This window comes from Oryzias latipes, chromosome 20 (assembly GCF_053564925.1).
Source record: "Oryzias latipes strain Hd-rR chromosome 20, Olatipes_Hd-rR_3.1".
NCBI lineage: Eukaryota > Metazoa > Chordata > Actinopteri > Beloniformes > Adrianichthyidae > Oryzias > Oryzias latipes.
In genome coordinates this window covers 20,159,718-20,182,821 of record NC_136256.1, presented here as the reverse complement: position 1 = coordinate 20,182,821, position 23,104 = coordinate 20,159,718, and the positions used below count along the sequence as shown (strand labels likewise).

General features: G+C 37.0%; 1 protein-coding gene and 1 long non-coding RNA gene across 2 annotated transcripts in view; both read left to right on the top strand.

The window, feature by feature from the left end:
- Positions 1-10,062: 10,062 nt before the first annotated feature.
- dok6 (docking protein 6) overlaps positions 10,063-23,104 on the top strand; it is a 52,364-nt gene continuing 39,322 nt past the window's right edge. Inside the window, exon 1 of the mRNA XM_004081249.5 lies at positions 10,063-10,385. Within this exon, the coding sequence (XP_004081297.2) occupies positions 10,320-10,385 (66 nt within the window). The 5' untranslated portion in view covers positions 10,063-10,319. The remainder of the gene's footprint in view (positions 10,386-23,104) is intronic.
- On the top strand, positions 15,638-17,096 carry LOC111946615 (uncharacterized). Its single transcript, XR_002872347.2, has 3 exons — positions 15,638-15,765; positions 16,440-16,551; positions 16,959-17,096. It is a non-coding gene; the product is annotated as an uncharacterized LOC111946615 (long non-coding RNA).

Genomic DNA, 23,104 nt, shown 5'->3' with positions numbered 1-23,104 from the left:
TGCAGTTTGGACTTTTTTTTTGCATTTGGATGGGAATCAGATAGTAGCGATGCGGTCAGAGAGGCCTTCAGCACAGAGGTGAAAAATTAGGCTTGCCAGTGGTTGTGACTGTGCTCCTTCTTGTCAAGTCTTTACTTTGGCCCTTGAACAAAACCTAACCTTTACCGTTTTTCTAACCTTCGTAATCCAAAAATATTAAATGTATGCAGCCACAATATAAACGAGTTTTTGCATAGCTGGAGTGGTTGCTTCAGAGAGGAAAAAAATGTTTTTTTCTGAGTGGTACAGTGACTCATGTAATTACTGAGTTATTTTAGGTCCCTATGCTTTTTAAACAAACCTTTGACAAATCTTGGACGCTTGATTTATAGCAACCTTTCATTACAACCTACAACCAACCCACCCAACCTTGCTGAATGTGGATGTATGTATCATTTTGTAAAATTGTGCCACGCTACATTCAGCTGATGGACTTTAGCAGGAGTAAAATATTTACAAAAATGGACGTAAATCGAGGAGCATAAATTAATGATTAATAGTTGCAGACTTTTTATTTCAAGCAAGATGAGACAAATTAAACAGTGTCTTGTCAAAATGTAGAGCAAAATATATCTGAGAATGTTGTAGCTCCAAGTCCAATGTGGTACAATTGTTGGTTAATTGTTGGGTGTTTTAAAGTCCCACTCTGATCATCTTTTGATCTATTTTAAAATGGTTCCCAGTGGGCTTTTAATTATGATTATCCCATTTTTAGCCAAAATTTAAAAAAACCTGTGTTATCTACTAAGTTATAATTTCTGCAGAGCGGCAGGAGTTCATTTGAAATTTGCCTTTGAGTTGTGGGCACGAATGTTGGTGCAACGTAAGCCTGCCCACACTTCCCATCATCCCTTGTTTTACACTCTATCCCACTAGTTTACTGTCCCTCAAACCCCCAACCTAACATTAGCGGGGCAACAAAAATGGTGAGCAACAAAGCTACCCAGCTGTACAGTTTTGAGCCAGATGCCAGCTCAGACTAGGAAAACTAAGGTACATGGATCTAGCTTTCTTCAAGATGATGCATCAGAATGGAACAGAGCAGGGAGCTTGTGGTCTGCATTTTTTTTATTTGCTTCTGATTCAAACAATCTGAATAAAGAAATACTCAGAAATGCATTTATAAGCTTAGTTTTCCTATAACCTGATCTCCATCATCACAAAAATTTCACAAGAACAAGTTAAAAACACTAAAACCACAATTTTCATTGGAGCGGGTCTTTAAGTGATCAGGCAATCACTCTAAGTTTAAATCCAAATCAAATAAAGAGTTTTTCAAAATAGCAGTATTGACCTCTGCACATAAGAGATGTTGCAGAGGCATATTTTGCTTTGTGTTTATGTATGCACAGTATTGTATTTACATGTGAACTGCTCTTCTGTCACGCTTTTCCTGTCTTTTGCACACTGGCGCCGCTGTGTGCTCACAGTGTCTAGCAAACATTTATCTTTCTTCTGTCACAGCAAGGCTTTAGTTATATTTTTAAATGCTTCATTGCCATTGTGGGTGTGGGGGGAACTACTCATCAGATGATTTATTGTCAGCAGCTTTAACACAGCAATTCTTAAATTTGTTCTTGCATAAAAAGGTGTCAGTCAAACTGCTTTATGCTTTGAATGCAGATGTGGGCCACATGTAGAACTCTTTCTAAAACAAGCAGTGAGGAAAGTTGTGCTTACGGTACCTCTCCAGGAGGGGCTGGCTGCCTCCCAGACTGCTATTCTGTTAGATCTGCACCTTACAAATAAATAAAGACATGTCTGCATCAAATCTAGGTCTTTGGGAGAGTAAAAAAGTACTTATATGCCAGAAGACCTTAATGCAAGCAGCAATCTCTTCACTTAGTAGTTATTTCAATCTGCTAACTATTTTCCTCTTCCTCCATGTGGGCGATTTAAAATTGCATAAATAATAACAAAATTAACTTGCTTAAGTTCATGAATCCACCAAAAAATCTAGAGAGCTTTGATTACAAAGAAATGTTTAGCTCTTCCAAGGCACAATCTAAAGATCTGCAAGTGAAACAAAAGCTTGTACAGGAAAAAGGGAAAAGTAAATGTTGAGAAAGAAATGAAAAAGGTCATTAAAAATTGTGCAGTCGGAGTAGATGAGAGCCACAGTTAAACAATGAGACCATGTGTGGCAGATGGGCAAACACACTCCTTTGAAGTCAGTCATAATGGGGGGAAAAAGTAGTGCATTGTTGGGCCAAATAGCTGTGCAGCTCATGGATGGAAGAAAAGTGCTGCATGAAAAATAAAAACTGGGAAAACTAATGAAAAGTTTTGTTTTATTTCTGATAAACTGAATCAAAGAGAATACCCAAATTAGTTTGTTTCAAGTTTAATGTGCAAGTCAGCAAACAGTTTTCCCATTGTAGCAGTCCAAGTTTTCTTTAGTGTCTTGTGAGCACAGGGACTTCTATAACAGTGCTGTTCTTCTGTATTTACACTGGGATTATTGTCAAAGAGCACATAGTGCAAAACATAATGAGCAAGGCACTGATGATGGGCCACAAAATCATGCACAGGACTGTCTCATTTCTCCAGCATGATCACTGACCTTTCATGTATTTACAGAGGCGGTTCGACTTTTACTCATTTTCCATGCTCACACTCCAACCGCTGTGAAGCGGGTCCTGGAGGTAAAAGAGTAGCTTTGTTTGGACCTGGACAGAGCGTGCTGGAGTCATGCGCTTCTGCCTGTGCTGAAGAAGAGCCCACAAGCCACAGCCACTGAGAGAGGCACAAGACTGACCTGTTTTACATTACAGCAGTCAGAATAAATACAGTAGTTAGAAGCTTGCAGTGCTCAAGGAGCACTGTTAGTCGAATATGAGCCTCTGTAACACTGATTACAATTATTGAAAGCGTTTTGAACTGAGCCAGGGGCACAACTGACAGAAATAAAATGCATGCACGCTTGATTTTGCACTTTTTGTACTCTAAAAGAAACTGCATAATGACAGCAAAAAGACCCAGCAGCTGCAAACTACAAAGTGTCTTTGTTTTAAGGGAAGCTAATGGTTTTTTTTCCCCCCCAAGCCTTTAAAAAGCAACTAACTCGCTCTGTACTGATTTTCACCCTTGTGGTTTGAATAAATCATGTGTAAACCAGTTTGTAATGATTATTCATCAATTTCTGAAATTATATTAGAAGTAGACAGGAGAGCTGTCATCATCATTCTGTAGAAACATGAAGACATTTAAAAAGACCTTTTAAAGAGCTCTTAGCACTGAAGACAATATTGCCCTCTACAGGGCATACACATTAGTCACGCTTGTCCGTCTACTTTCCTTTAAAGGGGAGAGCTGTGATGAATTAAGCTCATCAAAGCATGAACTGATGATTATATAGCTACACTGTGTTTGCATTGACAGATAGAAAATATTGAATTTTTAGGACTCAGTTCATATCAGTATTTTAGTCTCAGACAAAATCCTTCAAACATCCTACTTGCTCTGTGAAGTGCTTGGCTTTTTTCCCCCTTAAACTTAAAATCTGTGTGGCACAGAAAGTTTTTATTAAAAACTAAAAACAAAATCTGGTTACCACTCAAGGGAGAGTGGGCTTACTCCTCTGTCACGTGTGGAAAAACTGCGTTTGATGAGCTGTGGATTCAGTCACTTGCTTTGTGAAATACCACGGCAGCAGAACAGAAGAATCTCCAGAGATCCAGCTCAGGTTCAGCCTCGGTGACACAAGACGGACCTCAATTTAAGACACAAAGACTGGGTCAAATCTGCAGGAGGTGCAGCCTTTCTCTTCCAGAGAGTGATCTATTTCTTTCCTTTAGGTGTGCGTGCCCTTGTCCCTCTTGGTCCTTTTTTTGTAGACTCCTCTGTGCTTTATTTTTAACTCTTTGCATTATTTTTTTCCTTTAGTCTTTCAGCATTGCTCACTGACCGGTGATCCATCGGTTATTTTGTTCATCTAAAGGTTATTGCTAGCATAGTTTTTATTCCAACCAAGACCTACTTTATTTATAAAAAGATCAATTAAAAAATCTATTTCATTTCATGAAGTATTTTTTATTCTATTTGTGAGTGTTTTTGCATTTGTTGTAACAATTGTGGATTTGATTTCTTTATAACCTCAATTTTTATCTCATACAGCTTATTGTATGTTATGTATGTATGTATGTGTGGTGACTAAAGTTCTAATAATTTAAGGATGCAAAAAGAGTTTGTAAAAGGTGGTCATTTCAAACAACAACTGTCCCAGTCCTTATAATAAGATATTTAATTTTTGATTCAAGACTCTTTTACATTTTTGTTTGTTAATTTGCCATTGCTTGTAAATGGAAGGTTGTGTTTTCTCTTTTACATTTCTGCCAAACTGTTTCAAAAAACATTTTTCACCAATAGTTACAAATTACATTTTGATGACTGAGGAATTGCCATAACCTTTAACATGAAAACAAACCATTGCAATAAATCAACATTTGACATTTTGGTATTGAATAAGCAAAACAAAAGTGAAACAAATTATCTTTAGAGAATAAAATAGTTATTTGATAGAAGTTCTCAACTTTGTGGACTTTCTAGTATCTTGTTGGATCCGGAAAAAGGAGTTAAAGTGGAAGAAGTCTGTTTAATTCTTGGTTGCACAGCAAGCCTTTTATGCAGCGTTTGCACTGGAGATTGACACAACAAAAAAATAAATAAAAAGAAACCTAAATAATGTGTACTGAGCGTGTTTTTTCATTTTTTAGAATTTACATGCGTGCATAGAATGCTGCATAAAGACAAAAGGGGCAAAGCCTGTTAACTACAGTGGGGCAGAACCGTATTTGTCAGTAACTGATTCTGCATGTCCTCCAACTTAAAAGGATGAGAGAGGACTGTAATGTTCATTTTAGGAACACAGCTGTAAGACAGAATATAAAAAAGAATCCAAAAAATCTCATTGTAAAAGTTGGAAAATAATATTTGCACAATGGTGCAGAAAACAAGTGTTTAGCTATCACAAACCTGAAAGAATTCTGTCCCTCACCGACCTGTAAGCTCGTCTATCCTTCACTTGTTACCTGTATTATTGTAACCTGTTTGAACTGGTTATCTGTATAAAATGCACCTATGCACACCCTTGAACAGTTAGACTCAAACCTCTTCACCACAACCAAGGGGGCTGTCATAGGACACCAGGAACAAGATTGTAGACCTGAATAAGACTGGGATGAACTGGGATGAGATCAACCGTTGGAGCAATTATTAGAAAACAAAAGAAATGCAATATTGCTGACAATCTCCCTCCTCCTGGAGCTCCATGAAAGATCTCACCTGGCGGAGTATAAATGACCTTGAGAACAGTGAAGAAAAAGCCCAGAACTACCACAGTAGCACATTTACTAACACACTTTGTCATTGTGGATTCAAATCCTGCAGAGCTCCAAAGCCCCCCCTTAAACTACAACCTGTCTAAAGTTTTCCCATTGACCGTCTGGATGATCCAGAGGAGGATTGGGAGAATGTCATGTGATCAGATGAGACCATATGAGGGAGAAGAATGGAGTTGTCCTGAAAGAACACCATACCCACTGTGAAGCATGGGGGTGGAAGCATCATGCTGTGGGGCTGCTTCTCTGCAAAGGTGACAAGAGGAAAAGGAAAAAAGAAGGGCTTGTATGGTTAGATTTTGAGTAACAACCTCCTTCCATTGTTGAGACCATGAAAAACAACTTGATCTTCCAGCATGACAATTATCCAAACACATCACCCTGGGCTACAAAAGAGTGACTATGTTAAAAGGTTCTGGAGCAGTCTAACCACATTCTGAACCTCAATCCAATAGAGAATCTGTGGAGGGAGTTGAAAGTCTGTGTTGCTCAGTGACAGCTCCAAAACATCACAGCTCTTGAGATCTACTTAGGACCAAAATAGCAGCTACAGAATGTGAAACCTGGAGAAGACCTACAGGAGCCATTTGACCTCTGTCACTTACAATCAGGGTTACATTTCTAATTATTGAGGTGAACTTTTGTTATTAACCAAGCACTTATTATTTGGACCAATATACAATTTATTTAAAAATCAGACAATGGGATTTCCTGGATTCTTCTTGTTTGTCAAAAAAGTGTTTTCTATGATGAATGCTACAGACCTCTTGCATTTTTTAAGCGGGATAATTTGTGGAAGTAGTGATGGTCAAATACTTTTTGTCCCACATAATAAGGAATTTAACAATATTGCTGAGAACAAAATGAGCTCCAACCAGTGCGAGAAGAATTGTATTTGAAATTAATTAAACTTCACTTAAAAACAAAGAAGGAGTTCAGGAAGTTTTATTATTGGTACAAATAGTAAGCTTTCTAATTGGAAACTACCAGGAACGTAGTCATTTTTTTAAAGAAAAACTTTTAATTTTTTATCGTTTTACTGATGGCCTTAAAATAAATTATTGCAAGATACTGAACCTACAGGCTGATGTAAAGACCCTCTGCGATTTAAAGATTCACCTTCTAGCAGAAGGACAGAGAAGCCCTCCAACCACTTTTACCTCCAGTTAATGGAGTAAATCACACATATGCCATAGTTGGATCCTTTGGGACTACATACAACCTTTGCTGTCCTATACTGTGCGACAAACCAACGTCCTCTTTGCGCAGTTAAGGACTCAAAAAGCTCAGAACAACCTACATTCTTTATGTCTCTGTTTTTTGGATTTTGTTCCTCCACTCAAGCCTTTCTCCTCCAGCTATCGACATTTAATCAAACTCAAATCCCATTGTGACTATTAACATATCAGGCTGATACAAATTGCAGTAAAAAGCTGGAGCGCGGGAAGCCAGAGCAGAACATTTCCATAATGTGTGATCTCCATTTTCTCTCTTTCGTCTCTGAAAACGCTTACCTTGCAAACAGCTTTTCACTCAAAGGCCTTTCTATCTCTCTCTACCAACCCTTCTCTCTCTTTATCTTTTTGGAAAGTGTTAATTATTCAGTTGTTAGTGCTCATGACCCAAGCAGCAGAGAAACAAACTTAACATTTACAGCAAAGGCAGTTCAATATTTCAGCAGATTATTCAAATCGTCTTTCGCCTCAGTGGCGACTAAATAAACAATTCAGTGTTTTATGTGGAATTCTCAGTGCCTTAATGGATGGTGTGCCTCCTCTGCAAGCAGCTTCCTTGTATTTATCATCATAAATGTGAAGGGGCTGATATGTGATGTGAAACGAGAGTGAAAAATGGTGATGATTACAAGGGCAGTGGCTGATAAGGTGCCATACTGGACACGGGTTGTTTTCCACAGCTCTGCATGTATTGGCTGTCCTTGTTGAAGGTCTTTTTGCTCTTGAGCGAGTTTCAATACACCTGACCCCACTGGCAGCCACTCATGTATGTCAGGGCCATATGTTGCTTACACGCAGACTAGACAACCTCTCTACCTGAGACCGGGACGAGGCCATATCGGTTGATAGTCTTGCATCACAGCAAGAAGTCAATCCCTCAAAACTGGGGCAGCTCTAGATAGATCTGTTTGAAGTCACTGAAGAACAATATTTAGTGTGATGAAAAGAAACTGCTTTCTTTGAAGGAGAATGACAAGTAATAAGACGTCGAACGAAGAGGATTATGAAGACAAAACAACTTTGACAAGTGTGAAATTTGAGGACGAGTCTGGAGAGATTTGGAAACTATCAAAGTTGAGTTGTTTGTTTGAGGGTCTGTTCTCTACCCTTGTGAATAGCTGGAAAAACAGCAGAGAAGACAGACATTGAGGTTTTTTTTTTTTTTTACCTCAGTACTGAAAAGCTGACACTTGACAGAAAAACACTCCTCAAAGTGGCGGGCATCAATGACAGATGGAACAATGCCTCCTGTCAGCTGTGGGTGTTTTGTATTGATGGAGCACAAAAAGTAAATGAATTAGTATGAAGAACAGGATGAATGTGCAGACATCCAAAAGCTAGGATGAACTGAAGAGATACAATCTCTATCTGTTAAAATAGAAAAGACCAAAATAAAATTGGATTAGAAAGAGCGAGATGGAAGTAGGTAACTTTGAGTTATTATATAATGGTATAATGGGAGGGACTCCACGGCCTCAACCGCACCTCGGATTATAACCTTTGAAAGGCACAAAAATTTGTTGATGTATTTTTAATTGACAGACTTTATGATTGTCAGTCTGAAACACTGCCTATTAAAATGCTAAAGCTTCTGGTTGAATGCTTTATGGAGCACCTCTGCTTTACAGCTTTCCATTGCGATCTGTTAATAAGATACTAGGCACTCCGGTTTTGCCGTTCAGCAAATCAAACAACGTCAATTCCATGCCGCCTGCTAATTACAAAACACTGTGCAAGCACACTGCCAAGCTCAAAATGCATTTCTTTATTAGTGCCAAAGAGGCGGAAAATATGTAAATGATATGCATCCACAGACATGTAGCAACCAAACTCCAAGCTCTCCTGCACACGTGCATATCACGTTTGAACATACTGTTCAGCAGAAAAAAAATTTGATTTTAGAAAATGGTAAAATGTCTCAATCCTATAATTAATGCACATTTTTAATTGGGCAACTATTTAATTTCAATTGTGATTTACATTATTTTCCATCTTAATTGCTGGTTCTAGAAGGATGCAAGATGTTTGAGAAGGAACAGGTATGAGATAATTATAGCAGCTACCTCTTGACGAATTAAAGCAGCTTTTTAAAAATATTTTTCATGCCTTTAGCTTTCATAAAACATTTCACTTTTCAAACAGAAAAAAGGCAATTTCAATAAAGAGAGGGGTGTCAGAAAAAAGGAGGAACACTGTTCCGCAGTGGATCACAAAAGTATCTCAAACTACTCTTTATCTAAGCTGTTACAATGACGAATCTTTTCACACTGTATGAGATAATTATACGGAGATGACAAAAAGCAGAGGATTTAAAAATGTCCACACTTAGATGTATGGAGACACCTCAAAGAGTCGGGCTGAAATCTTCTTTAACATGTTTAATTCTTTTTACTAAATATTCAGGAAAATGTCTACAAAGTTTGAAAGAGTCTTAACCAAAAAAATGTTGCCCATGAGGGTTTAAGTGCAGCCTTTTTGCTTGAGGTTGAGGTTCTTTCCGTTGGTCTTTTTTTCAACAGCTAGAGATTGGTAATTAAATAATAATCCCACTTCAAATATTAAAGATTGATTTTATATTAAAAATTAGGTCATCTTTGACTTACTTTGCCATTCAGCCATGTTTAAATTAGCACATGGGGGGATGCAAAGCAGATTAGAGTAGTTGGAGGTGGGAAAAAAGGCAGAAAAAGAGTGAACTACTTTAAAGTGATAAAAATGGTAGTATCCGTGATGATACATGACATCCTATCAGTGATGAAGATGATTGTGATAATAGATGATGATGAGACAGATAAGATGTGCAATGTAAATAAGAGTGTAAATATTATCACACAGACAACGCTTAGACAAAGGTATTCTGTTTAATTGAAAAACAAGTATGTTTATACTAAAAGTAAGGCTGTATACTTGAAGTTAACTTTTTATGTACTATCTATATATTGTAAACTTCAAATGTTCCAATTTAGTCGAAAGAAACCGTCTGTTCAGTTAGTATACTTCCTACACTACATGTACAGGCTCTATAGGAGACTTGTTATACTCAAGTATACTAAATGAAAGAAAGTTCAAGTGCACTATGTTTTGCTAAGGAAAATGACAAATAAAGCGTAAAAATATGATAATTTTATTGACTGTAAAAATAGAAACAGGTTTAATACTTTAATACTTTTTATTATTTTGTTAAAATGTTTATTTTTCAACGCAGTTTATGTTTGTAAATTCATAACTGTGTATAAAATTCTAATAAAATGGCAAAAAAATGTGTATTTTCGTTCAATGTTATTAAGAATATTTAGTCATTCAAGGATTGTAAATAGAAAGGGGTTTTAGAGTTTGAAAAATAAAAACATTAAAAAATAAAAGAGCGTCTTTTCCACTTTCTCAGCGGAAATCACCCCCCCTTCGCTGTTGCTTGGATGGTGTAGTCCAGGAAGCGCGCGCCGCTCCTCTCCGGCAGCAGTGAACCAGCTGGTGAGCGGAATGGTATCTCCCTCTTCTCCCGGATGGATCGCGCCGCTGAACTCGGACAACCTGAGCACTAGCCGACACCGGAGCAGGTTGCCCGCGGCTTCCTCCGCTCCTGCTGAATGTCACACGGAGCGAGGCTAGAATTAAAGCGCCCACCGTTCAGAACGAGACTACTTTCTACTATTCTATTTATTATTGCTATTCTTTCGGGCAGAAAGCCGCCCGCTACCTTCTGACCATGGCTTCTAACTTCAACGACATAGTCAAGCAGGGGTACGTGAGGATACGGAGTAAGAAACTGGGGGTGAGTACTGTTGCACTTGCTGTCTGGCGCAGAGGAGGATGAGGAGGTGGTGGATGAAGAGGAGTTCCAGTTGTTGAGCAGACAAGAACAGCTGGAAAACAATAACAATAATAGAAAAGCTGAAATTAAACAGCCCTCATTCTGCTTTCATTTCAAAACTTTCAAAACTTAATTGTTTTTAAATAAAACAAAAGAAGATTTTGCCCCCCATTTGAAGTTAACGTATTAAAATAAAAACCCAAAAGACTGACATTCTTGGCTGCAATATGGCTCATTTTTCTCCACTTTATTATGCAGTCAAATGTGGCCAATGCAAAATGAATCCTCACATAGCCCTTAGAATTATCAGTCCTCTTTCAGCCTCTGTAAATTAATCTCTGTATTGAAAGTCTCATTGAAGTCTGGCTGATTCAGAGTGATGGCAGCTCCTCTGTGCCTCCATAATGGATTTTCATTGAGATAGAGCCAGAGGAATATACCTCGACTGTTTAAACTTAAAAAATGATGCATTTGAAATCATGAGCACCCATTGTCTGACTCATAAAGCCATCTGCTTTTGTTCATACCTCCAGCTCAGCGTGCTCAGACATGGGCACACGATCAAGTGTGATGATGGGAGGCTAGTGATGTCTACCTCCCCACCTGACCACCTGACCTCATCTGCACAGTTCTGCTATAGTAGCAAATATATATACCGTATTTTCCGGACTATAAGTCGCCCTGTTTTTCATAGTTTGGCAAGGGGTGTGACTTATACTCCGCAGCGACTTATATTAGAAATACTGTAAATTGAAATAAATACATTGTTAACCCTCCTGTTATGTTCATTTGTGAGGAACAGAGATGATGTTCTTGGGTCAATTTAAAGTATGAGGTATGTTAAGTGTTAAGAGTAAGTTAAGTGACTCAGAGAATCAGCAAACCTTTTTTTACAGTAAGATCTTGAAGGCTAACAACACAATATTCTATTTTCCAATGATTTCATAGATTCAGAAATGCAATAAAAATGACAACTGTTTCTACAAATACAGGATGAAAACAGAGTATTAGTTGGCCAATGATGCTTCAAGAAAGGAATAAATAAATAAGTACGAGAAAGGATTACTGTGAAATTAGGAGATAAACAGTCTGCTATGATTGTGTCATATGAGGTTGTGCAAGTTATTATATCTTGGTCTCAGATTTTGTCAAATAAATTTCCCGTCAAAATGCGACTTATAGACCAGTGCGACTTATCTGTGTTTTTTTCTACTTTATAATGCATTTTTGGACGGGTGCGACTTATACTCCGCAGCGACTTATAGTCCGGAAAATATGGTATATATATATAATCGATGTTTGTAAGACAAAAGTTGCTCGTAAAGGAGCTGTAACTAAGGACAGCACATCTGTCAACATGCAAATGAGCCTTCCCGGATCTATTGGAGTCAGTTTATTGGCTTTCTGCTTATGTGGTTTGAAATTTTTAGCCTGCAACTTTGCAAAAAGAGTGAGGAACTCATGCTGTGCTGGCTGCGCTTGAGGTATGGATGCCACGGCGTTGCCAGCTCTGCATTTCAATCTGCTGTTTGTGGAGAGCAGCAGTTTGTGTCCTGATCGCCCACTCCACGAGCCCCTCCACTGCTAGCTGCTGTTGCATCACAGGAAAAAGTCATGCTGCAATAGCCTCAGAGGACCTCAGTGTGGGAAGACTGAATGAATTCATTTGCTTGTGTTAGATTTAGATATTCTAGGCAGAGGGAACACAGCAGCAAAGCTGAGACATCTGCGCGCCTGGTTTAACATACAACCATTAATTTGTGATATTTTCTTTACTTTGCGTGGGTGTAAACTCTTATTTTTGAGAGGATTTTGATGAATATCCATCCACCCATGAACCTGATTGCTTCTTTTTGTTAAAGGAGGTTGATAGGATGGGGGCTGCTGCCTGTCCCAGTTGATGGTTAAGAGGCCGGCTGCACTTTAGTCAGGTCAGAAGTTCATCACATTTCGTCTTTTTTGCCCCCCGCCGTAGTAAAATGTAATGAATGTTCATGTTTGAGAAGTAAAACTTGAGCCACCGTTATCTTAATGTGCTGCGCAGAAAAGTTAGACTAGAGAAGTATAAACATTAACTTTTAGTATCATGGATGAGACCAATAATTGTAAAAAAGTGAATTGTCTGTGATGCAAACTTAAAAGCTTAGAACTGTTATGATCTGTTGTAAAAGCGTTCCCAGTGGTATTTTAATTATGATTATGTCATTTTTATGCAAAATTAAAAGAACCTGTGACGTTGTCTAGGCCCCTCCCTCGTTTACATGCTCTCCCACTAGCCTACAGTCCCTCTCACCCCCAGCCTAACATTACCGGTGCAACAATCAAGATCTTTTTCCATGGACATTGTAACATAGGCTTCTGATTCACAACCATTTGAATAAAGAAATACTCAGATATGCTATTTTGAGCTTATTTATCTTTTATACATGTCCTCCATTATCGGAAAAATGCCACAAAGACACAATTTTCATCAGAGTGGGTCATAAAGTAACAATCCTCCTTGTTTTTTAAGTAAGTATTTGAAGTTTGTGCATGTAACATAGCTAAAAATGACTATATACACGCCTTTTGTTTTTGGTAAAAGCCTTTTCAGATGATTTAGCTGCTTTTTGCAGTGACGCTCTATTGTTCACTAACTCTTGGGTGGCTATAATCTCTTGGGAGGAGTTAAAAAAATCATTTTCTTTGTCCTCGGTACAAAAGTTTCTAAATTAAAGCAAGATCCCCCTTAATCTGAGCATTCAGGAGTTACAGAAGCCTTTACAATAGAAGCTAAGAGCTCAAATTTGGCAAAAAGTGACTGCAAGATCAGCTTAAAACAGACAATGCATGTAATAAATATATGCATGCTGGGGAGTTGTATGTGTGTAAATACTGTAGTTGACTCATAGTCACAGTGATGCATTGTTAGTGATGCAATGTTAACAATTTTGATGAAAAAGCCAACATATGAGGTGAGATTTATTTGTTTCATTTTTGTTTTTGTTTTTCATTTTGTACTTCAAAAGCATATTGCTTGCTTTAAAGGTTTGACAAATCTGAATTGTCTTGACAGTCCCTGTCAATAGAAGTCAATGTCCACATTTTTTGGCTTGTTCCTCCCTTATTTAATGTGTTTATGGCTTTAAAGGTCTTTCAGATATTTCTTATCCAACCTTTGGATCTCTGTCGACCTTCTAATGCTCTCACACCCGCTTCTATTGTATTGCTGTGGCATTTAAAATGAATTATACATTATTTTTATTAGAATGTTGTACAGTTGAGCGGTTCTCCTCATGGGATATGGATGAAAGTGGCCAGAGCAACACGAGCAGATTTGGCCAAAGTCATCAGCATCCCTCACTGTGATTGGCTCATTTCCAAACCCCATCATGTGTGAAGGTTGAGGCCATAAGGTTAGTTCTGTTTGGCAGAGTTATCAAAATTACCAACCGAGGCAATTTCTCACCAGAGTTTTTCTTTATGGCATTTTGTATTACTGCAGGGTTCTGCTCTTTAGGGAAACTAGACTTAAAAAGGTTGACGTGGAAGACGTTTTTTTAGTTCCCTCCGTTCTGGCTCGCCACTCTGGTGAGCAGCAAAGGTCCTCTAGATCAACCATTTAAAGTCCAGTTTCCCTGAAGAACAAAATCCTACTAAAACATTCTGGATGCCAAAGAACAATTGCATATTATTTCTTCTATAAGCATAAATGCAGATCACCTCTTAATTATTCCAACATGCTGGTTTAGTCACAGCAGTGGTCTGATTTAAATGCAAGCCTTTCTCACATTCTCCTCTTCTTCCTCACATCCAAACCTATTTTGTCACCTCTTGTCTTCTGCATCTCACCTACACCCCCCCCCCCTTCCACATACACATAACTGTGTTGCTCTCCTCTTCTCTTATCTCCTTTTTTTTCCCTTTATCTGACTATCTTCACCTTATCCCCCTTTCTTTCTCCCCTTTCTCCCCTTCGCTGGTTTGTAGACAGCTGTGGGACCGAGCACAAAAGCATCCTATTCATCACCTCACACTGCACCCTCCATAACCCCAACAGGCTATTCCCCCTGACACAGTGCAAAGGCACATGCACTCACACGCACACACAAACAAACTGGTGCGGTTTGGCATTGAAATACTAGCTCGCACTTCACGAACGCACCTTGCAATCAGGTAAACAATCTAATGCCATAGCTGAGCAGATTCCCAATTAATTTTTAACTCTGCTTATGTGCTTCATACAATATTAATGGAAACAAACGAAGTGCTTTACACGGCCAGAAACAATTGAAGTTTCTCTGACAGCAGAAAAACAAGATTTGGCGTCGTCTGGGAGGCAGCAGCATTGATATTGCTGTTATCAATACAGGTGCTGTGTTACCTTTCAGCTTTTCAGCCAAAAGAAGAAGAAAAAAGAAATGTTTTGATGCAATCTGAGGGATGGGCTCCCCTTGAAAGGCTGAAAAACATGACCTTTAGTAATTTGTGTGTCAGTCTCAGTCCAGGAAGATGTTTCGGAGGCTTGAGAACGCCGTGGTAAATCGGAAAGGTTAACAGCTGAGTATTTTCTTCCCATTTGTGCGATCTCTGAGCTTTGGCAAAAAGGCTCAATTCAAGTTAGCTGCAAATGCAGGTTTGGAAGCAATTGTTTCACATTTTATGTTCTGTTGTGACATTTTAATAAGCTGGAGATCCAATATCACATGGGTAGGAGTGAATTATTTAAATATGTTGCAGTTTAGACTCAAACAATCTTTGGTTAAACTTTATTGGTTATTGTAAAAACTATCCAGTTGTGTTGTAAATGTTTTCATGAGCAGGAATACGACTGTATGTTAGCATCTGTAACAGGAGCAGGCAGGAATTTTAATAATAAATAATAATACCTGAACTTTAAATGATCACTCACAACCATGGCCGGCCCTCCCTATACGCGAATTACGCAGCCGCGTAGGGCCCCCGTCACCAGCAGGGCCCCGAAGTGGCGACAAAAATTAAATTAAAAAAGACCCAAATCTGGCAACCCATTTCATAGAACTTCCTTACCAACGTGTGCTCTGAATGTTGTGCAAAAGAAAGTTGCCTGCACTTTAATGATCCCCCCTGTCAGCACACATGAACCAATTTGGCAACCCAAATAATGACGTTTAGCAACGATTGGTCAACATAATTGCATCTGAGTCTGGCACGGTGTGCATTTACGAGCGCATTTTGTTTCAATAAAGTTGGGGAAAAGAAAAAAAAAACAGCACATTTTGTCACGCTGATCAAAGCGACAACAAGAAAACGTCATGCCTCAGAGACTTTATCCACCACCAGGAGCTAAAAAAAGATAAAGAACTTCAACATCAATCACAAGGTAAGTTTGGAGGATGTTGGGGCTTTATTTTTACATTATCCAGCATTTCTGTGCAGCTGCGCAATTTACGTAAAATACGAAGCGATCTGAGGTGAAGTTTGCACATAAACGACCCCCTTTGTCGTAATTTCCCATGGAAAACTCGAAAATAATTTTGATACCCAAGTTTCCAAGATGAGGTTGGACATGACCTTCTAAAACGGCAGAAAGTAAAGAAAAGTAAATAATGACAACTATATGGTGGCTGAAAAATGTTTTAACTCACGTTATCGTTTTGTTTCATTGTTTTGCTAACACATATTTAGTGCGTTCTGCATTCTCCGGTTTATTACAGCATAAAAACTGCTGTTTATCTTATCTGTTATAGACAGGTAGTCTGAGTTTTACAACAATGAGTGTGTCATAAATCTTGCATTGGCATGAAATATGGAGAATAAAAACTACCAAATACAAACAGGAAATAAAGGTTCTCATCTATAAATGACAAACAAAAGAAATGTACTAATTTTAAAATTATGAACATACAAAATAATACAAAAAGAAGTGTATAAAAGGCTTATATTTCCACTTATTCTCAAATTAGTGTTCACGTTTTATTATTTATAAGTAGGTACATTTATTTCTTATTTGTATTTTGCAGTTTTGATTCTACATAATGATGATGTTTTGCACAGTTCCGTCTCAGCCGACAGTTTCTTCTGCTCTCAAAAAGCATCAAAAGTATTGGAGGTGGTGCAGCGTCCACATCCCAAGATGTTCCTGACTTCACTGAAGATTTCATCTCAGGTAATTTTAAAAGCATGTAAAGTAATAAAAAAAACTGTCTGCATAAACCCTTTGTTTCATAAACAGCAGCTGAAGAGTATGGAGCTCCAAACTGTTCATAATTAAATTAATGAAATATGACCTTATGCAAATATACAATCAAACAATAAACCTCTCATAAATATATCAAAAGATCATGAAATTGTGAAAAACCTGCACACAGATTTTAAATGAGCCACTAAAGTATTATTAGTATTCTGCTAAAGATATTTAATTAGCTTTATCATTGATTATTGTATAATAATAATTCTTGTTTTTTAGCTGCAGAAGAAACTGCTGTCACCACATCTACTGTTGAAAGGGGAAACATTTGACTGTTTGACTTTTCACTGTTTGCTTTTATTGAAGTTCTGTCTTTTATGTTCCAGGGGCTCCAAGAGAGGCGTATATGGAAGAGGAGCCGACTGGATCCAAAATTCCACCTACCTCAAATCCAGTTGGTCCAGCTGAATGTCTAACCACACTCTCTGATCCAGTAAGAATGGATTTGGTGCAAAGAGGTCCTTTTCAGACTGAGAAAGACTCTGACTTTCCAAACTCCCCCTCATTGAGCTGTTGTTTTCTTTATGTTGGATTGTTTTATTGTCATTTGATTTGCTATTAAGTTGCTGTTTTTAATAAGTTGGAGTTTTGTGAATGTCATTTGTTGACTGCCTAATAATACATTAAAAAATATATATCTATATACATTTGTCATTGATTTTTTTTCTTTGCATTTAAAATTTGTTTGGCACCACTTAATGTGCATCCAACATCCAGGCAATATACTGTATTCAATTATTTGGCAGCAACCATAATTCACAAATGTATTAATAGAGATATCTCATTTATATTACAACAACAGTTGCGTTTTTTGGTGCTGCTGACCAGTTAGAGGGCCCACAAATTAAATTTCGCTTAGGGCCCCCAGAAGACCAGGGCCGGCCCTGCTCACAACTATGACTGTACAATTTGTCTCATATACATTAAATTTGTTCATGAGAGCTTTGTAAGAGTAAACAGATAGATAGATAGATAGATAGATAGATAGATAGATAGATAGATAGATAGATAGATAGATAGATAGATAGATAGATAGATAGATAGATAGATAGATGACTTTATTAATCCCACAATGGGGAAATTTCATTTATCTGTGGCACTGTTGGAAAAGTCTTCCTTATTTTCCTTTAGTTTATATGAGTTTCTACCCCTCAAGGGAGAAAGACGTTAGTCTTTTTCTACGGCACCAGTGTAGCTACAAAGCAGCTGTCAGCTCACGTCTGCCCCCTGCTGGTGAGGAATGCCTCACCTAAAGCCTTTTTTTGCGGGTCAATAGCAGGGCTTCCACCGCACGTCTCTGGCCGTCAGACCGGAGTTTCAGCTCCGTCTGTGATAGCACAACACTCATATTTGGCGATTTTGACCTGAGAAACTAGAAAACATGTTGAGTTGACTGAAAATGTATATTTAACACAGATAAGTGGAAAATAATATTTACTTAATTTACCTTTTCCTATTTTATCACGATTATGACAGGTGAGGCTTTGCCTCACTTGCCTTACCTGACCGCACGTCACTGGTTCATGGTGTACCCCGCCTTGGTCCAAGAGTTGCTGGGATAGGCTCCAGCAACCACATGACCCCGGCTGGGGGAAAGTGAGTTCAGAAGATGGAAGTGTCTGTGCCTAATGCTCAAATCGCGCTGCAGGACCACTCGCATCAAACTCATGACGGAGGAAGCACGGGCTCCTGGTTTTAAGGCGCAGAGAGACAGAGCAACACTCTTTCTGTGCGTTGATAAGTACGCTACGGTACAGTCTAGTGCTTTGACTACAACTCTTTATGTTCAGCAATGTTCTTCAATAAATGTTTCATTAAGCATCAGAAATGTTTCACAAGGGTTGTTGATGTGCTAGGATCAGTGACGGACATTCTTAGGCCGCGCGAGTGGGTGGGGTGGGGGGTGTCTCTGCGTATTCTAAGATTCTGCGTATTTACAGGGGTCTCTGGACCCTTACCCCACTACAGGAATACTGTATTTTGTCTCTTAAGGTACAGAATGGCTACATTTGTTTTGAAGAGAAGCTCTTTGTTTTTTTTTCTTTTTGTGAAGACCCCCCCCCCCTTTTAATATTCAGTCCAGAGGATGCTGTGGATGCTGGATGATCACCATGGCATATATATATATATATATATATATATATATATATATATATATATATATATATATATATATATATATATATATATATATATATATATATATATATATATATATATATATATATATATATACACATATATATATATACATATATATATATATATATAGATAGATAGATAGATAGATAGATAGATATATAATTATTTTAGTATATATATATACTAAAATAATTATATATAAAATTATTTTAGTATATATATATATATATATATATATATATATATATAAGTATCGTATAAATATAATATATATAAGTATATTATATACATATATTTTATATTTGTGTGTTAGTAGAAAAATACTTAAAGTATAAAAATGAATTACTCTATGGAATGTGTAAATATATATACAGCTTTAGACATTCCCATGACAAATTGTACTTGTTGATTTAGATTGTTTCCTATAATACATTTAAATGAAAAAAAAAATCAATTTACACTGCATGTCTCTACTTGTTGTTAATAGCATAAGAGCTCATTTGCTTCCAGCTGCCAAAAAATACTGCTTATAATAAATAGTTTTGTAAATGTATTATCTTTTTTACATTTTAGTTCTAACACAGTCCTTAGTACATTAGATCATTCATGTTATAAGACTGCTGGGCAGGTCAGCCTTGTATATGCATTGTTTGTCATAAAGTGGTCAAACATCTGCATGTAATGCAAAAGAGGTCGTTATATTTGAATCCATCCTGTTAGCCACAGCCTATAATGCTGTTGTAACTGTGTCATATTAGGAGATGATTTATTGCAACACTGGTAATTAAGATGAATCTCTGTTCTTTAATGCCAAGATTATAGAATAGCAGTTATTTCTTGGAAATTAATGGCTGTTATTACAATTTAAATCGTAATAAACATAAATAAGAAAATGAACAACAGATACCTTGTGAACTTTAAAAAGAGATAATTCTCTGAAAGTCAGTGGGAAAAAAAGCCTGGAAATCCGACACCTATTTTAGTTTAATATCTCATTTCATGCAGCTTATTAGGACATAACCAGACAAGCCAATGTTTACCTCAAATAATGTAGCATATGTAGATCGTTATGGGAAGCCCACCAGCATAATGCGCTGTGTGTAGGAGTAAAATAATAACAGAAAACGTACAAAAAACATGTTAGTTTACCAAAAGATAATTTAACATATGAAAGAGGGGAACTACACCACTCTTTCTCTGAGGGTATGTGACAACAAATTACCCCCTTCTCAGTACACTAACTCCCTAATGAAGAAAAATGTTCCTAATAGTAGCTGTATCCCGAATTATTATTTTGTTTTTCCAAATGGGGGATGTTGTTTTGGCTGTGTGGATTTTTAAAAGCGTGAATCAGTCAGATGCATTCAATTTATGAGATTTTAAAGTGCCAGCGGATGTGTGACCAGCCAACTGCAACATCAGTCTGACTTTTACTTCAAAGTTAGGGACAACAGACCTAAAGCCGACAAATTCCGACTTGAAAAAGTATATTTCTGCAACATTATGATAATGGAGAGCAGGCAAAAAAAACAAACAAGTACAACTAAGGTCTTTCTGGAGAGAGTCTCGGTCACAACAGAACATTAAATGTCAAAACAGAAAACACATTAAAAATGCATCACATCTGGTGCAAAATGAGGAGTGAAAATGCAATCAGCTGTACGTCAAGAAGTAAATAAATAACAGCAAACCAATAGACAGGGCTGCAGAGTTATTTATCATTCTAAAGGATATAATCTGGAATAAAGATACCAACAGTTCTGTATTTAGATTTCAACCAGCTGCCAACTTAAAATTGCTTTTTATGAGTGAACTATTCACAATAACCTAGTTGCACACAGTTTGCCTTTTTTGCACCCATCTGCAACTGTAATTTACTGAAAAAAGAAAAACACTGCAGCTTAATGAAAGAATAACTACTTTTGGTCATGTAGAGAAATGTTAAAGAACTCTGTTTCAAAGATAGAAATGGAATAAACAAGATAAGAAGTGCGTCTGTGAATGCAAAAATCCAGAAAATTACACATTGCAATAATAAAAGAGTAATACTAACATCTGCTTTTATTGCTCCATGGCTACCCTTTAATGAAGCATAGAGATGTGGGACAAAAATACACTTGAACATTTCTCTGTTTGTATCATTGGAAAAAAATGTATGATGTGTGGCAGTAGTTAAAGTTATAAGTATTTGATCATTTTTATCTAAAAAATAAAAGCCTAAACTTTTATTTTTGCACATGCCTCCTCTTCCTTATATGGGTGTTTGATGTAAGTGTGGACCAACACAATAACTGTTAATTATTTGTGGCAACAGTTGGATAAAAATGGTTCATTGCAGTTTTATGATAAATAGTTATAAAGAAATTTTTTTAATTGTTTCTTTTAATCTTTATATATATATATATATATATATATATATATATATATATATATATATATATATATATATATATATATATATATATATATATATATATATATATATATATATATATATATATATATATATATATGTAATTTTTTTTTTTACCATCCATGTTTCTCTTAACACCCAGCTGTCTCAGCTGCCCTCCTTTCCCACCTGCGGCACCATATGATTTTATTTTAATTCCCATGTGATTTTACCGTTCACCATTCTTATATTTATCCTCTCTCCCAACACTCAGTTACACCCCTAGCAGATCCCCGCATCATATTTCCCAGCTTTTTTGTTCTTTCGAGGTTTGAGCTTTGTTGGGCCACTTTTATTTCTGCGACTATCTAATATTTCACAACCCATGCTGTCGGTTACACTGATATATAATCCAGCGTTACATATTGTAGCCCAACTATAAGACTTGATTTTACATTTTTAAAAGAAATGTATCCACCTCTTTAATGTGTTTTCAGTTTGATGTAACAGCAATGTAAATCTCTAAGTGGTAGAATTATTAGTTTTTGCCAGATGCAGAAAAATAATAGACTAGAATACAAACTCTTTAACTTGTACTTACACTTTCTTCCAAAATGCTAAACTACATGAGCGCTTGCCATTAAATAATACATTTTCTGCTGCCTGTTAAGCTTTAAGCTGTTGAAAGAGATCATACAAATCTCACTTGGTATTAAAAAACAAAACAGCATGCAGCTTACAGTCCAAGATTAAACATTAGCATAGGAAATCGTGTTTTTTTTTCTTCAAACTTTCATTTCCTGTTGAGACAAATTCCGGAGGTATTAATCTTTAAGCACTTCACTGAACACTGTGCTTCTCTCCTCCCATCTTTGTTTATGCTTCTTTTGTCCCTTAACTCTTGCTGAAACTAATGTTTCTGTCCAGCTACCACTGGCCTACATGAGGACAACACGCATTGTCATCGTGTGTGGGTACGCTCCCCACTTGTTGGCATGAGCTTGGAGCAAAGCTGAGGCAAAGGAGAGGAGAAGAATGTGTCTATTGTCCAAGATGGCACAGTCGTTTAAAATAGGATCTTGCTACTTTCAGGCTTTCGCTATTGACAATGGCTGGCTTTCCGGAGCAGTGATTGTCAGATTTGTCATGCTTAGAATCCTACTTCCTGTGGACCATAAACATACATATTGGGATAATTTTTTTGGCAGTTTTTTTTAATATATATATATATATATATATATTAATTCAGTATATCAGCTTACAGAAGTCTAAAGGCTTCACGAGGCTCACGGTCATTTCATTTAGCTTTGATCAGCTTCTTCAATCAAAAACCTCCAAACAAATCACCAGCTCTTATTAGCCCTGATGAATTGCATCCCTGCTCGGGTATGGGAGCTACAGCTCAACAGTCATCATTCATGATGAGAAATACACCTCTATTATAAAGTTGCATTCATGAATAAATCTTTGCTTGGGTTTCACTCAAGCGTTTCACATTGATGATTCATGTTTTTCATAATTTAAGAAGGATTTTTGTATTTTGTAGGGATAAATGATGTTATTTTAGGAAATAATGTCCAAAACAAAGCTGATGAAGGAACTGTTTCTGGTTACTGGCGACCTCTTATTTTGTAATTCTGGAATCGTTGTTTCCTGCTTAATGGTTAATGTTTTTTTTTTTTTTGTTCAGTTTGTGTCATTGCTAAAGAAATCTGTGCCCCTTTATAGTTTTATGAAAGCAGGAAACTGTTAGTCATCTTTATGCTTATAATTGAGTGAAATAGTTTTTCATGGAATTAGAATTTGCACAGTTAGGAAGATTCTTTTTCAGTTTCGCTTTTCAACACTGGAATTTTTTATTTGCCCAAGCTTTTAGAAAACAAGAAACTCGTGTCATTGTAGTCTGGAAAGTAATACTTCATTCACACCTTCACAGGC